The 17,778-nt window shown below is 40.1% G+C and overlaps 1 protein-coding gene across 1 annotated transcript in view; it reads left to right on the forward strand.

Moving 5' to 3' along the window:
• The first annotated feature begins 10,480 nt into the window (after positions 1-10,480).
• LOC140187083 (disks large-associated protein 4-like) overlaps positions 10,481-17,778 on the forward strand; it is a 276,915-nt gene continuing 269,617 nt past the window's right edge. The window contains exon 1 of the mRNA XM_072242023.1: positions 10,481-11,449. Coding sequence (XP_072098124.1) covers positions 10,496-11,449 — 954 coding nt within the window. The 5' untranslated portion in view covers positions 10,481-10,495. The remainder of the gene's footprint in view (positions 11,450-17,778) is intronic.

Consider the following 17,778-nt stretch of genomic DNA (forward strand, 5'->3'; position numbering starts at 1 on the left):
AGGCAGCATCTATGGATGGAAATAAATTTCCCTCAATAAATGCTGCCTGACTTGCTGAGTTCCTCCAGCATTTGTGTATGTTGCTCAAGATTTAAAGCATCTGCAGAACTTTGTGCCTAAATGATCAGGATTGATTTTATGTACAAAATGATTAGTTATGATTTTATCTACTAAATGATTAGTTTTGATTTCTTGTTCCTAAATTATTAGCTCTTTGGTTATTGACTCCAGGATCTTAACAATAATAGCCATTATAAATGACTTGTGGTTTCACATTTTTCATCCACCTCCCTTCTAGAACGGAGAGTCATGCTTTCTTCCAGACTTTTCATACCATCCCTGAATTAAGTGAGATTTGAAAACTTTCAGTCACTCTCTTATCGCTGAAACCACTTCCTTTAATACCTTTGGGTGCAGGCCGTCATATCCTGATCACCTGTCTGCTTTTCATTATTTGACTTTCTTAATACTTTGTCTGGTATGCTGGGGATTTTTACAAGTTTTTTACAAGTTCTTCCAAGAGGTTTGAAATTAGCCCATCTTTGGGACATTTCCACTGTCCCCCAGAAGAAGACTGATAACGCATAACATCGACCTGAAATGTCAACATACACCTTTTGCTGGTTAACATGCTCAATTCTTTTAGTATTCTGTTTTGTTCCAAAATATTGATTTAATCTATTGACACTTATTTGTTTTCAGTTTTACATATATACACGCACACATAAACACTCAGTGGCCATGTTATTAAGTACACCTGTCCATCTGCTTGTTAATACAAGTATGTAATCAACAAAAATCTCCTGCAGTGCTCCAAATTGAGCAAAAGATGGGGAGTGATATTCTTTAACAAAAGCCAGTTATGGAATTGGATATCAATCATGAAGATAATCATGATAAAGCTTCCCAAGTTACAATGGTCATTATACTAATTCACTTTAGAAAAGAGTTAATTTTCAATTGAATAACACAGGAGGAGGGGAGCAGAATAATGCAATTCAATTACTCTGACTACTGTTTGCTAAATGATGTGGTGTATTTTAAACTCATTGTCAGAACTGTAATCTGGATTTCTGTAGCTACTGTTCTACCAAACTTCAGAGAATTATTCAACTCTCTTATACTTAGTGAGATACCTGTACACCTGCTCGCAAATGTAAATATCTAATCAGCCAATCATGTGGCAGCAACTCAGTGTATAAAAGCATGCAGGCATGGTAAAGAGGTTCAGTTGTTGTTCAGACAATGGCAGCATGGGGAACAAATGTGATCTAAGTGACTTTGACTGTGGAATGATTGTTGGTGCCAAACAGGGTGATTTGAGTATCTCAGAAACCGCTGATCTTTTGGGATTTTCACACACAACAGTCTCTAGTGTATACACAGAATGTTGTGAAAAATAACTGACAATATTTAAAAATTGTTCACTGTAAGCACTGAGTAGTGTCTAATGGCCACACAAGTGGACACGACTGACGCAAGCTAGAAGTGGTCCGGATACTGTCTCCTGTCCCAATTAAGCGGCATGGTGTCCCAAATTTTAAAAAATGAAGCCCGGCTATTTCTTTGATTAGTTTTTGTTCTTTAAAGGTTGCCCCAAATAAGCAGCTCTGTCGACTAACTGATGTCCCAATTGTGAGGGGATCCAGGAGTGCCCCTACTAACTGTTTGAAGAGAGACAGAGAGAGACACTTATCATTGATGGTTTGTTTGGAAAGGAGAGAGAGACCAAGATTGACGGTTGGACTGACACGGGAGTTAACTTTGGAGTTTTACTTTGGAGATAAAAACTGAGCAGCTCAAAGGTTGCTATGGTGACCAACAGGACATTATTGATGTTACTTCCAAGGACTTGTTACCTGCTCGCATTCCTTTACAGACAAAGGAAGGAGGGACTCTTTGAATGACAGGTGATGCTCAGCCTGGTGAAATAAATGGGAGGTCAGATGGTACAGACCTCAGACACATGATCTGGACACTGAGTGAGCATTGTTGTGCCCGCAGAGAAAGTGGATTTTGGAAGATCAATCAGGTGGATCAATCCAGTTGCTATTCCAGTTTGAGGAGAAAGGGTTGACTGGTGGGGAGTTGTCTATGTGTCCACCCTTGCCGGGGTGATAGCTCCACCACAGGAAAACTGGTCCCCCTGGTTAAAGTCGCGGTCGGTGACTTGTGAAGGATTTCGGAGGACGACGAGGAGATCGAGGGCAACAGCTCACCTGAAGACTCAACTCTCTCTCTCTCTCTCTCTCTCTCTCTCTCTCCATCACTACTCAACTAAGTACCACAAACTGAACTGAACTGAACTGAACTTTACTCAACATCGTAAGACTGTATCTTTTTACCCCTAGACTTAAAGAAGCTTGGTTTTCATACATATATTTCCATACTTACTGATTTACGTACTTATATATATAATCATTGCTAACCTGTGTGATTTATCTTCATTTATATTACTGTATTGCGTAGTTACTAATAAATATTAGTAGGTTATAGCAATACGAGACTCCAAAGTGGTTTCAATTCTGTTGGTTTCTTTATCCCCGTCACGGGGTACGTGACAAAATTAACAGGAATTCACTACAGTACTGTGTAAAAGTCTTAGGAACACATATATAGGTAGGGTGCTAAAGTCTTTTGCACAGTACAGTACTGTATTTGTGAATGTGGAGGTGGCCCAGGTGCAGGCACACCCAGCACTGTGACACCAAGTAAGGTCATTTGATTCCAAACTATTGGTTTATTGATCATTATAGAATGTCTCTCTGGTGCTTCCCACTCCCTCCCCTCTCCCTTCCCCTTTTCCCAACCATGATTCTCCTCTCCCTGCCCCCTTTCCACTATCAGTCCACAATAGACACCCACACCTGATACTGAATTTGGATCAAAGTGAAGTTTATCATCACTCACATACATCATAAAATTAGTTTTTTTCTTTGTGGCAGCAGTACTGTGCAATACATAAAATTACTACAGTACTGTGTAAAAGTCTTGGGCACTCTAGCTATATATGTGTGCCGAAAACTTTTATATATTACTGCGTATACTGAATGCTCCACACTTACCTGAACTACCCTCTTCCTTTTTATATATCCATGGAAACTCGTACTGTTTGTTTTGATACAACATGCAAACTTTCTCTAAGAATCAATGTCCTCCCTTCCTGTGAGCATTTTGTTGGTTCGCTGCCGTTTCCTGAAAAATTTCCAGTCCTCTGCTGCACTACTAGCACTTGCCGGTTTGAGTGCCCTACTTTTCCATTGCCCTTGACCATGGATGATGATTCTTCTCCTGGAATCCCTCTTTATAATGGGTATAAATTTCTGTGGAGCATTATCAACCAACAGTTAGATTATCGGGCAGTATCCATCTCCTGACCTAGCTCATAGCCTTTTGTAGTACACTCCACCTTTGTATTGTGATAATTACCCTTGGATAATCCCTCAAACTGGATCTGGAATTCTACCATTTTATGGTTACAGTTCTCTAGGGAAACCTTAATCAAAAGATCTCCTATTAATCCCTCCTCATTACACATGATCTAATCTAAAATAACCTGTTCCCAAGTAGTTTCCATAGCTACAGTAACAATGGCTTGCACTAAGGTAGGGGATGAGCCTGTATTCCTCTATATGTCTCTTCTGCAAGCACACTGTCCTGTCAGTAACTACGGTGTGATGCCTCCTGGAAAGAGAAGATGAAATATTAGCTTAAAAATTAGCTTTATTTGTCACATGTACATCAAAACATTGAAAAATATTATGTGTCATTTTGTATCAACAACCAACGGTCTGAGGACGGTGCAGAGGGCAGCTCACAAGTGTCGCAGCATAGCATGCCTGCAACTCACTAACCCAATCCCTAACCATATGTCCTTGGAAATGTGGGAGGAAACCGGAGCATTTGGAGGAAACCCACGCAGTCATGGGGAGAACGTACACACTCCTTACAGACAGCGGCGAGAATGAAACTCCAGTCAGTGATCACTGGCGCTGTAAAGCAATTGTGCCAATCACTGTGCTACCACACCACCCCAGATCCCATGTCCAGGCAATTCTCTCCATCCTTGCAGCATCTGAACTATTGACTCCAGCTCATCAGCCCTGAACCGAAGATCTTCATGCAGCCAACACTCGTAGCAGATGTTTACTACTGTGGGTTTCACCAGTTCCATCATATTTCCACTACCACACATCACCTTCCTCGCCATCTGTTCGAATTAATTAATTTTATTTAGTCGTTTAATTAGTTTGTATGAGATTTCACCGCTTTAACTGTGCAGAGCTTCCCACACTGATGTGCCCTCATTTAAATCTCTTGAGCAATTAGAAGAGAAACGGAAGAATAAAAGAGGGAAAGAAAGCACATGATGTACTGTGACCACCCGTGCTGACATTCACAATCAGGTAGAGGCTAACCGATGACTGCAGAATGTTTAACTAACCATCAGTGTGATCAGCCAGGTAACAGAAGAAGGCATGTACTTCCACAGCAGCCCTCAGCATGGCCCAAAGTGCATTCCAGCCACTCCTGGCAAATATATGACTGCCTCGGTTAAAGAAGCAGTCCGGATGATATCAACTATCCATTTCCAAAATATCAGCTGTCCATTTCCCTCCATTGATACTGTCTGAACTGCTGAGTTCCTCAAAGATTTTGTTATTTCAGGTTCCAGCATCTGTATTTTCTTGTGCCTCCATTGTTTCTTGTTTGTCCCCTCATGACTTTTTCAGCTGAGGGAAAAATTTGGGATGAGTAATTAATATTATCCTCAGCAGTAATGTTTGAGTGCTATGATAAATGGAAGATTACATGCTTACGCTCCCCAGAAACTACTTTCAGATCTTTTGTCATTTATAGCCACTGTAACGTCAAACCACCTCTACAACCAGCAAAGATGTACTTTAAACAAATAGATTATTTTCTAAACATTGGACAGCTTAGTAGGTGTCCTTAATGACCAATAATTCAAAGATCAGGGACCTCGGTAGAACGGATCTCTATCCTTTTCAGAGTGGTAGGAAGTGCAAATTATTATCTGTACAAGTACATACAGTGGTTGCAGTGGCTTGGTTTCATTTCAATATATTTACTAATATCACCTTGAAGAAAATGTGTTGTAAACTATTTAATCACATTATAGTTAAATGCAAGTCAGTTTAAGGATTTAGGTCCATGAAAGCAGCCATATGAAGGAGTAACACCTTATGTTCCATCTATTTCTCTAACATCAGTTTCTCAATGTCTCCCCCCACCCGCTTCTCTCTTTATCTATTCCCCATTCTGGTTACCGTCTCAACCCTTCTCTTCTCCTCACCTGCCCAGAGTTCACCCTGGTGCCCTTCCCCTTCCCTTTCTTCCATAGTCCACTGTCTTTTCCTATCAGATTCCTCCTTGTTCAGCTCCTTCCCTCTTCCACCTATCAGCTCCTAGCTTCTTACTTCATCCTCTCCTCCCCCACCAACCCATCTGGTCTTACCTATCATCTGTCAGCTTGTACGGTTTCCCCTCCCACCCTCCTGCTTTCTCAGGCTTCTGCCCAATTTCTGATGAAGGTTCTCAGCCCAGAATGTCAACGGCAGCATTTTGTGGGTGTTAATCATATAAATAATCACAGCTATTGAAGAATTCCATTGAACAATGATTACAGTGTTGCCGTGGTCTGATAGTTCCCCAGCCAAGGTGTGTGAGGGTTGGTGAGGTAGGATGTAAGCAGGGTGGGTGTTGGTGAGAGTATTAAATGGTGGTTGTGGTGTTTGCTTTGTGATGGTCAACCATCCACATTTTAGGAGACAAGAATATATTTAATCAACAGTTTGGCCCTAAGCTGCACAATTCTGGCCAACACCACTGGTTCAGTCTTCAGCATCCAGGTTAACTGTACTCTCATGCTAAAATCAGAGACTTAAACAATGACATGTTGCGTTATCACAGGAAAGCATCATCCATCATCAGGGACCCCCACCACCCAGAACATACTCTCTTCTCACTGATGCCTTCAGGAAGAAGGTACAGAGGAGCCTTGGGACTCACACCATCATGTTCAGGAACAGTTATTACCCCTCAACCATCAGGGTCTTGAACCAGATGGGATAACTTCACTCAACTTCACTTGCCCCATTTCTGAAATGTTACCACAACAATGGACTCACTTTCAAGAACACTTCATCTGATGTAGTCAGTATTTTTGCTTATTTATTTATTGTTATTATGATTGTATTTATTTATTTTATCATTCATTTTGTATTTGCTCAGTTTGTTGCCTTTTGTATACCGGTTGTTTGTTGCTGTTGGTGTGGTCTTTGATTCTATTATGGTTACAGGATTTTTTGAATATGCCAGCAAAAAAAAAGAATATCAGGGCTGTATAAGGTGAAGTATATGTACTTTGATAATAAACTTATTTTGAACTTCGATGTGATCAAGTTTAAATAAACATGCTATAGATCAGTGGAAGTGATAGTGTCATTCTCCAGGTTATGAGAGACATCATGAAATAAAAAAGAATTCACCAGACTTCATTCTGCTCATTCATAAATGAGAAATGAAAAAGCAAATTTGTTCCTTGGTTCTCTAAAACCTTGCCTCACAGCAATGTCCACGAACAACTCTCGTCCACTCCCATTAGGAAACAATGGGAAGGCAAGCATTTTGCTGGGCACTGAAAGAAAGAACAAAAAAAATCTTCGTTGAAGAAGTGACCTGCATGTTAAAGCAAGAGAAGAATTTTTAAAATTGCAAGCCTCCAGCCCTCTCAGGCAGGGGTTCTCATTAGTGCCAATTGAATGCCAAGTTTTGCTTTTCTTTAATTCATTGTCCTTTACCTGGGGAGGAAATTAGATGGTGTATGACATGTTTGGGTTCTCAGTGCAGGGTGCACTTGCTTAAATAATTATTTTTTTTGATGCAGTGAACCTGCACTTCGCATTTACATAAAGTTGTTCTTCACCTCGGTGGAATAGAATTGCTTAACACAACATTGACCTTGAGAAGTAATATCTCTTCTTGAATTAACACGTGTTGCTGAATGCCAACATGTACATTCATTCCTTTAACTAGTATGTATTCTATTTCTGCTCTTGTTCAACAGTTCCCTTATAAAATCAAAAGCCGTTGCAGCCATTCGGGCCATTGTACCTCTTCTGGCTAAAAATTGATTATTGAACTTAATCACATTTTCTTGCTCATGGACTATAACTTTGTAACTTGTCCTTTGAAAGTCATTACTCAGGTACTTTATAAATATAGGGTGGGTTACTATAGCCTTTGGTGCAGTGTGTCCAAACTGCCAATACTTGTTGAATGAATTTTTTGTTTTCTGCTTGACTCCTCACTAGTCTTTCTATCAATTAATTTAAATCCATGCTCCCTTGTTATTAGCAAGGAAAGAAATTCACAATGCTTAGGCCTCTCATAATTTGTACACCTCAATTAACTCTGCCATCAGTCACCTCTGTTCCAAAGAAAAGAACCCAGTTCAAAGTCTCTCTTTGGGATAATACTGTAATTCTCCAGCACTTGTAATATTCTCATAAATTCCTTCTGCCTATCTCAAATGCTGTCTTGTTCTTCCTGTAGCACTGTGACCAGCAATGGGACAGAGTAGTCTGCTTGTGGTCTAGCTGGTGCTTTTTGCTGTTTTAGCATAACTTTCTTTCTTACTTCTTCTAAGCCTCACCCAATAGTCAGTAATCCCGAATGCCTCCTTAACCATGTTATCTGTTGTTCCTGCTTCCTTCTGGAATCTGTGCATACCTTCCAAAGTATCACCACTCTGTCACCCTTTTTAGTAGCCAATTTTTAAAATTGTATTTCCTTCGCTCTGTTTACCCTCCCCATGTGCACTTGTCAGAAATAGATTCATTTGCCACTTTTGTCTCACTTGTCTAACCAGTCTTTGGTATCTTCCTGCATCCTTTTTCACTTTCAACCATCCTGATAACTAATGACACAACAGAGAGTTTAATCAGGAATCAGACCAAATAATTCAAAAGTCATGTTTGATCTCGTCATAGAACATAGAACTGATGATATTTCCAGAAGGTTCTTCAGATGTCAACAATGAGATGCAAATCTTAGGTATACAGCCTTTTTATTTGATGTTCATTATAGTACAGGTCAAGCACTGTCAGCTTGTAGCAATCCTTCATTTATTATGTGCCATGTGTATGATGTGGACAATCATGGTCTTTCCATGACTGTGATTGTTTCTGGCAATTTTTCTAAAGAAGTTGTTTGCCATTGCCTTCTTCTGGGCAGTGTCTTTACAAGATGGGTGACTCCAGCCATTACCAATACTCTTGAGGGATTGTCTGCCTGGCGTCAGTGCTCGTTTAACCAGGACTTGTGATATGCACCAGCTGCTCATATGACCATCCACCACCTGCATCCATGGCTTTATGTGACCCTAAGCAGGTGCTACACCTTGCCCAAGTGTGACCTGCAGATTAGCAAAGGAAAGGAGTACATTATAGTTCCTTTGGTAGAGATGTATCTCCACCCCACCACCCACCTTGTTGTAATAAATAATGCAATTAAAATGTAATCAGTGAATGTGTCCTCATGTTTTCCCTTTGTACTGCAACCCAGTCTGACTAGTTAGATAAAGAAATCATCTGTTAATAGCCTGTAAAATGGTACTGTCTGGGGCTACGTCCACACTAGACCGGGTAAATCTGTAACCGAAGCTCTTTCTCTTCATTTTGACCCTCCGTCCACACTGAAACGATGTTTTCCTCTCCAGAAAATGGTGCTTTTCTAAAACACTCTCTAGAGTGTTTAAAACTGAAAAGGCCGGTGCACAGGGTAACCGGCTAATTTTAAAACCGCTGTCATGATGTGCCTGAACAAATGGTGGCGACAGCGTGGCATTTCATTGTTTTCTTGAACGCAACCTCTACAACAACAATATCTGACAATAGATGTGTAACAGCCTAATGTAACAGTGTATGGAAATACAAGATAACACTGATGCAGACATGTTTTATACATCTAACATGGTGTTTTATTAATGTATTGCTTGTGCAAACATCCAATAGATGCAACTGTCACTTTTGCCCAATAACTCATATTATTGCACATGTTAAATACAGCAAAATAATACACAAAGACATGGCAAAAGTAAAGGCAAACAAATGAGGTAACAGCAAATTTCACTTTTGCCCAGTAACAAGCCTTATTGCATTTAGTTGTAGCTGTCGTCCCTTTCATCGGTGAAGAGACTATGGCTGTAGGAAATGTTTCTGGACAAATGCGCACCAAGTCTTTCGTTTGGCAATTTCCTTTTAAGATTTTCTAGTCTGTAACTGGACAAACGTGCACCAAGTATACGGTTTCCTCTTCGCTTGTTTTCTGTGTGTCCTGTGCATGCCCAGTAGGAGGAGATTCGCCCAAATATCCATTTTTATGTAGACAGAGGTATTTTCAAAAATGCCTGGTATGGACGCCTATCGTTTTTATGCAAAACCGGTGTTTTCAAAATTATCCGGCCTAGTGTGGGCGTAGCCTGGGTTACTCTTCTGTTTTACAGATAAAGGAACTACTGAAGTATAGAGCCAAATATTGTTGTTGTTCAATCATTTAGTTGAGTCCAACACTTCTTGACCTCATGGACCAGCGGGTTTTCATGCCAGGATATGGAAGTAGATTGCTAGGCCTTTCTTCCACACAGATACTGCTGCTGCCCAGGTTGGGACTTGGCTGGGTTTCAACTCAGGAGCATCTGCCTCGAAGTCCAGTGCTGATGCCACTACACCACCGGCTGGACCATAGAGCCAAATATACTATGTTACTAAAAGTTTATGGACAAAGCAGATAATTGTGCAAGCGTAAAGAAAGCTAAAACTATACATTAAAAAAACCAAGAAAAGCAACAACCTGGATCCTAATCCAAGAGTAGCAAATGTTTTTCTTAGAGCTTCAATTGGTGATATATGCAAAACTCGATATATTCATGGCTAACGCATTTTTAAAAATTGTGGTCCCTATCTTCGCATCCAGAGTTGCTAAGTTAGTTATAGCAGGAAAGGAAAGTGACGTATTATTGTGCTCTATGAAGGCTCCCAGTTGCAAAGAGTTATTTGTTTTCTCCCATAGAGCCCATTTTTGATCCAGCTTGCCTCTTCCTCTTGGATACAATGGAGGAAATTTTACGTTCTTGATCAAGTGCCATGAGTGATTTGCCGAAATCATGTAGATTGCAGCAAAATGCTCTCCTCATTGGTGTTCCTTGTTTATATTCTCAAAGAACTGAATTTAGTCAAGCTGAACCTTTCCTTAACAAGCCAAGTTTGAAAGACAGTTTATCAGGCGAATCTTAATTACGTCCACCAAAAAAGACAAAATATGAAGAGAGTAATGCTTTGCATGTCAATGTGTGTGGCATAAAATAGTGCACTGATAGATTTATTTCATTTTTGCTTTCTACTTTCAGGGTTATCTGGGTAACTACTTCCACCTCTGAGACAAGAGATATGTCATTTGAACCCACACAGCTATGAAAGGTTTAGGAGGTAATCGAAGCCGTCACCTTTCAGACAACTGCGAACCAACAAGTGACCAAATGTATCCGACCCCCATCCAGGAACGAAACCCCTATCTGCTCAGTCCAGCTGACTCCTATCAAATGGAGCATCACCGTTTTCCTGCCTCTAATGTAATGCAGGGAGATTGCCTCCTGCCTTTGAACAATCAGATTGCCAGCAGCACCTTTCCTAGGATCCATTATAACTCGCACTTTGATCTACAAGATGACTGTAGTTTCACCCCGAATACTTCCACAAGCAAAATAAATCGCCTTCCAGCCAACCTGTTGGACCAGTTTGAAAAGCAGTTGCCTATTCACAGGGACGGGTTCCACACACTGCAGTTCCAGAGGAGTGACAACAAGCACCGAAGTGAAAGTCCAGGTCGGATACGCCACCTTGTACACTCTGTGCAAAAACTCTTCGCAAAATCTCAGTCCCTTGAGGGCTCTGGCAAAGGAAGTATGAATGGCAACAAATTTGGCTCTGATGACCCCAAGCAGAGCAAGAGAAGCAAGAGCAAGGACCGAAAATCAGAAACAAAACGCAGGACAAGAACAAACATATCAGGCTGGTGGAGTTCAGATGATAACTTGGATAGCGACAACTGCAATTATCGGAACCCAATGAGCTTAATGACACTTGGGAGACGCCCCGACCATGGGCCTGCCAAATACTTAATGAATGCATATAACACAATCAGTGAACATACCCTTAAAGCTTCTAAAAGCAATAATGACTTGAAATGTACACCATGTGTGAATATACCAATAAACGCTGACTCCAAGTACATAAAGAGAGGTTCCTGGTCCACACTCACCTTAAGTCAGACCCGAGAAGTTTGCCAAAAATCATCTGCTACAATGGATAAGGCACTGTTAAAATCCAGGTCATATCATCATGACCTTGCTTCTCAGTACTTGAAGGTAGGTGATGTGTTTGAACAGTTGTTTCGAATCTCCGGTAAAAATGCTATCTGTTCTTCATTTCACAATTTTTAAGTTGCAGCTTATAGTCTAAATCATGATACATTCCAATTGTGTTTCCTTTAGGACTCAGGAAGTGCCTTGAATATTAATGTAAATTGCATTGAAGAATGTTCAATTCTTTAAGGGTACCATTCATCTGACAAACCCAAAGCATCATCAGCAAAACTGTGGTAAAAACAGTTCACACCAGGGTGTCTTCACAGTGCTGATGTTGCAGTATAGCAGAATGTATTTCATTGCTCAAATATAACAGAAAATCAACTTAATTTAATCCAGGTTACAGGTTATTCAGAAGCAGTTGAAATATTGATTAGAAACTTCCAATGATAACATTCATGTAAAAATATTGCAATGCCATTTTTTTCTGTCAATTAATTTTTCTCCTTATACTCTGGGTGATCCAATTCTGCCTCCATCATTACTATTTCTGAATTTTTATTGTCTAACTTTATGAGTTTTCTTTTGAAGATGAAACCAATTTGTTCCAATGGTTCTCTCCCATCCCTTTCCGTCATTCTGATGCATTCCCTTTTTCTTTGGGTATTCAAGCACATTTTAACATTCAGGCTTAGTCCATAATTTTTTTTTCTAATTTCAGCAGTACTGGAAATCTGGGGTACCACTGCGTAATACCAATTTTCTCTTCCACAATTTCTGGACAATTTGTTACTGTTAATGTTCTGTGCACCCACGTGAAATTAACTCAGCTCCCAAGTGCTAGTTATACTCCAAAAATCTACTGATTAACTATTCAGAACTTATTGTACTTTAGCAAATTGCTCACCAGTTCCAGTGCTCTGCTTAACATATCATTTCATGGGTTCCCTTTTGCAGACTGTATCAGGGCACTATGTCCCTAGCTTTGTTTCCCACACCCCTTTGAAACTTATTCTGGCGTCTTCCCCCTTCTTTTTCAGTCCGACATTTTCAGCCGGAAATGTTGACTGTTTAGTCATTTCCATAGGTGCAGTCTGATCTGCTGAGTTCCTCCAGCATTTTGTGTGTGTTGCTTTGAAACTTATTGGCTTTGGTTCCAATGCTCCCTTAAACTTACATGGTCATAACATAGAACAGAAAAGCACAGGCCCTTTGGCCTATGATACTGTGCTGACTATTAACCTAGTCCAAGGTCAACTTAGCACATAGCTCTCCATTTTTCTTTCATCCATGTGCCTATCTAAAAGCCTCTTAAATCTCCCTAATATATTTACCTTTACCAGCACCCCGGCAGTGTATTCCACGTATTTACCACTCTTTGTATTAAAAAAATACCTCTGACATTCCCTCCCCCCGCCGCCCCCCCCTCCCGGCTTTCCTCCAATCACCTCTTGCATTACTGATTTCCGTCCTGGGAGTCCACTCTATCAATGCCTCTTATCATCTGATATACCTCCACCAAGTCACCTTGCATCTTCCTTCACTCGCTCCTCCTCTCCTTGTAAAACATGCACTCTAATCCAGACAACATTCTGGTAAATTTTCTCTAAGGCTTCCAGATCCTTCCCATAATGAGGTGACTGGAACGGAACATATTAGATGAATTATTTGACTGCATAATATATAGAAACAAAATAAAGAATGTGTTGGAGTGCAGTATTTCTGTAAGACTGAAATCACCAAAGACCCAAGCATACCAGATTAACAAAGTGTTTCTGTAGCTGTTTTATATAGGTTAATCAACTTCATATGTTTTATGTAGGTTAATGTCCCCCTATAGATTTAGGTAGTTGAAGTTTGATCTGACGACACACTCCTAACAGTTTGTGAATAGCAGTTTACCCTATTAAGTTTAGATCTTCTGTAGCTGACAGAGTTGATGAGTGACCTTGTCCCAGCTCTTCTGCCAAACGTTTTGACATCTGGAAGACATCCAGTGGACTAGCAAAGGGAATATACAGGTGCAGCATTGATTTGGTCTTCTGTGTGTTGTGACTGAATGCAATTGATTTCCGATGGATATTATGTGAGCAAATTAGGCACAGGAATGTCAGCATTAATTGATGCAGTCCAAAGGGAACCTTTGATGTAGAAATAGTAATTATATGTGACTACACTCTGACCGGAATGTTTTGTGCTGTGAAGTAAAATCTTGAAATCCTGTTGGCATTCTAAGCTAATATTTTGTCCCGAGGCCATAACCACGATCATAAGTGGCCATTAATCCCTTCCACAGTTTAGTGCTTCAATTTGCTGATTACTAATTATGTTGCAAAACTAATATTTATAATGTTTCTGTTACTTCAGAAATAGCACTTCAGAAAATGTATAGAATAAGGATTAAATTATTTACACCCTTTCCTATTTGCTTTACTTATTCTGCTGTGGTACTTTTTTAAAAAAATGTGTTGTAGGTACAGAAAGCCGTCAAAAGTTTTGTGGCATAACAAGGTAAAAAACCACAGAAAATTGAAAGCACTGTGCTGGGATTAATGCTAAAAATCTAAAATTGAAAAACTGAAGTTAATCATGCATGTACTAAGGTTCGTCCATCGTCATCAATGAAGACTTTGACACCATTAAATGGTGTCAAAACTAGTGCTTGATTTGGATTTAAGTGACGGAGTGTTGTGCAGCGTCAGCCTCACTCTGTCTTCCCAATTCCCATCTGGATCCAGTGGCAAGACAAGAGTCAAGACGACTGGAGATGGGACTAAGTGCAGTGGATGACCAGGACATCTTCTGTGTCTTGTCGTGCTCTACACATTCCACGATGCTTGCAGAGACCGCCTTCTTGACCATTGGCCCTTTCATTGGTCTCGTCCGCTCAATCAGCCGGAGTCTGTCTTCACATACTGGGATAGACAACTCCTTATCTCACCGAGGGTTTGAGACCCATCAGCTACCCTCACCCGGTTAGCCAGCTTATCGAAGTGCAAACAGCTACGGGGAGCCACAGGTAAGAGCTGATTTCCAGATGGGAACCAAAGGTGGACAAACCGCCCTGAAAAGGACACGACATGTTCCTCCACCAGAGGTGCTACCCCTCCCTGATGCCCCATACACCCCAATCATGCACGTAATTTTGACTGAATTGCACAGAACAATGTGCACAGTTTAGTCTCCATATAATGAAATGACCAAGGAATTGATTGCGGACTTCAGGAAGGGATAAGCTAAGGGAACATACACCAGTCCTCATCAAGCGATCAAAAGGAGCAAGTGTGTTATTATGTGTGCACATAATAAAGAACTTCAGTTCCCAGTGGGCATTGTCGGCTAGTCACCCCGGAACCAAAAGTGACACTGGGGAGGTGGCAGCACATGTTCAGGTTGATCTAGAGCTATTACTAAAGTGCCCTGTAAATCAATATGTGCTAGTATTTTTACCCACACTATTTGCCTTTATTAAGAAACATAACATGGGGTCAGAAGTCAGCGTGAGCTCTAAACACTGAATGTAAATGAATATCCTGCGCGACTGAGAAAGAGACGCTAGTTCCGACGGGGGAAGAAAAAAGAAACAACAAATAAGGTTCACCAGCCTGGTGACACAACAGGTTCTGTCCAGAAGTTCACCAAGAAATTAAGATGAGATACGTCAAAAATCCCCATAATGGATAACTTATGTCCTCCCGCAGTCCAGTGCTCCATTATGAGGCACATGGAATAAATTATGGTCACAAGGCGAAAACAAGAACAAAAATGAACAGATAGGATCTGGGCTTAGGATGAGAAAGAAATAGACATGTTGATCAGAGTTCTGGAAAAGGCACTAATATTGATGCAGTAAATGAAACTATACATCTGTGGAAACAAACAGCAGACTGAAAAGGATCATCAAACCACCTCAAAGACTGACTGAAAGTTGCTAAGTGAATAGAGGACTGTATTTGCTCATTACAATTGAAGTTGATGTAAATATCTGTATTGGAAAGCATTAATGTTTCTTGCAGGTTCATGAAGTCATAGAATTGCGTTTGTTCTCTTTAAAGTGGGAAGGTGTCATAATAAAAAAATTCAGTTCCCAGTGTGCAATGGGAGCTGTTCATCCCAGAATTGGAAGTGACATTGGGGAGCTGGTAACACATGTTCAGGACAAGCTAGAGCCATAACTAGAGTGTCCTGTAAATAAATAGGTGCTAATGCTTTCACCCACGCTATTTGTCTTTACTTAGACCATATGACCATAAGATATAGGAGCACAATTAGGCCATTTGGCCCATCGAGTCTGCTCCACAATTTCATCATGTCTGATCCATTTTTTCTCAGCCTCAGTCTCCTGCCTTCCCACTGTATACCTTCGTGCCCTAAGCAATCAAGATCTATCAAGCTCTGCCTTAAATTAGATAAAGACTTGGCCTCCACAGCTGCCTGTGGCAAAGAATTCCACAAATTCACCACTCTCTGGCTAAAGAGATTCTTCTTCATGTTCGTTCTAAAATGATGCTCCTCTATTCTGAGGCTCTGTCCTCTGGTCTTAGACTGTCCCATCACAGGAAATATTCTCTCCACAGCCACTCCATCAAGGCCTTTCACCATTCAATAGGCTTCAAAGTGATCACCCCTCATTCTTCTGAATTCTAGTGAATACAGGCCCAGAGCCATCAAGCACTCTTCATATCACAAGCCATTCAATCCTGGAATCATTTTTGTAAATCTCCTTTGAACCCTCTCTAGTTTCAGAATGTCCTTTCTAAGATAGGGGCCCAAAACTGATCTCAATACACCAAGAGGGGCCTCAGTAGTGCTTTACAAAGTCTCAACATTGCTTTTATATTTGGGTCCTCTTGAAATGAAAGCTAATGTTGCATTTGCCTGCCTCAGCACAGACTCAGCCTGAAAATTAACCTGTAGGGAATCCTGCACAAGGACTCCCAAGTCCCCTTGCGCCTCAGTATTTGTATTTTCTCTCAATTTAGGAAATAGTCTACCCTTTAATTTCTTCTACTAAGAGTGCATTTCTACACACTTCCTGACACTTTGTTCTTATGTTAATTAAGAACCACCATAATAAAAAAGATGTACAGTTTCAAGTTTCTGGGTGTCAACATCTCTGAAGATCTATTCTGAACCCAACTTATTACAAAGAAGGCATGACAGCAGCTATAAATTCACTAGGACTTTGAGGAGGTTTGTTATGCCACAAAAGACACTGCAGATTTCTACAGTTGTACCTTGGAATGCATTTTAACTGGTTGCATCAATATCTGGTATTGTGGGACCACTGCACAGGATTGGAAAAAGGTGCTGGAGGGACCACTGCTTAGGATTGGAAAAAGTTGCAGAAAGTTGTAAACTCACCCAATTCCATCATGGGCACTGGCCTCCTCAGCATACAGGACATCTTCAAAAGGCAATGCTTCAAAAAGACAGCATCCATTAAGGAAACCTATCACCCAGAACATGCCCTCTTTCATCAAGGAGGGGGTACAGGAGCCTCAAGACACACACTCCCCTCCATCATAAGATTTCTGAATGGACAATAAACCCATAAACACTATCTCAGGATTTTTCAGTCTCTCATTTTGCACTATTCATTTAATTTATCTATATATATTTAATGTAACTTATAGATTTTTTTATTATTATCTATTGCAATGTACTGCTGCCGCAAAACAACAAATTTAATGAAATATGCCAGTGATATTAAACCTGATTCTGATTCTGATACTAAAGTACATTGGAGAAGATGTGAAAAAGAAGTGCAAAGTGAGATAGATTTTTTCCCCAATGAATAGCTTAATATTAATAGTAGGCATGTTCACAGAATGCTAAAAAATGGAGAATCATTGCTGGAGGCAAAATAAATAGTCTATATGGTTTTCACATCATTAAATTCTTTAATATGATAACAGGGAGAGTGGACTCAGTCCATTTGATTATGTAGTACATTTAGATTTCCAAGACAGAATATAAAACACTGGCAAACAAATAGGAACCAAGTGGAAGAATGGACAGCTAACTGGCTGGAAGTTAGAAAGCATCAACAAGGTGTAAAATATAGCTATTTAGAGTGGCTAGAGAGTCAAAAGTGAGGTTCCACAAAACTCACATTTTTAATTAATAATTTAATGTTTAGAATTAAAAGCTTAAGTTTTTAATGCAGAGGTTTCACCACATTGGAGATAATAATTAATATTGAAGGGGACTGCAAAAAATTAAGCCTTGGAAAACTTATTAAAATGCAGATATAACTGGCAAATCAATAACTATTTTAATAATTATTATATATTAGATTTTGGTAATTAAAAATGGCAAAAATAAGAATGTAATTGGAGTGTAAGAGCAAAGGGAATGTTAAGTACAATTATATAAATTGCTGATAG

The sequence above is a fragment of the Mobula birostris genome, chromosome 2 (assembly GCF_030028105.1).
Source record: "Mobula birostris isolate sMobBir1 chromosome 2, sMobBir1.hap1, whole genome shotgun sequence".
Lineage (NCBI taxonomy): Eukaryota > Metazoa > Chordata > Chondrichthyes > Myliobatiformes > Myliobatidae > Mobula > Mobula birostris.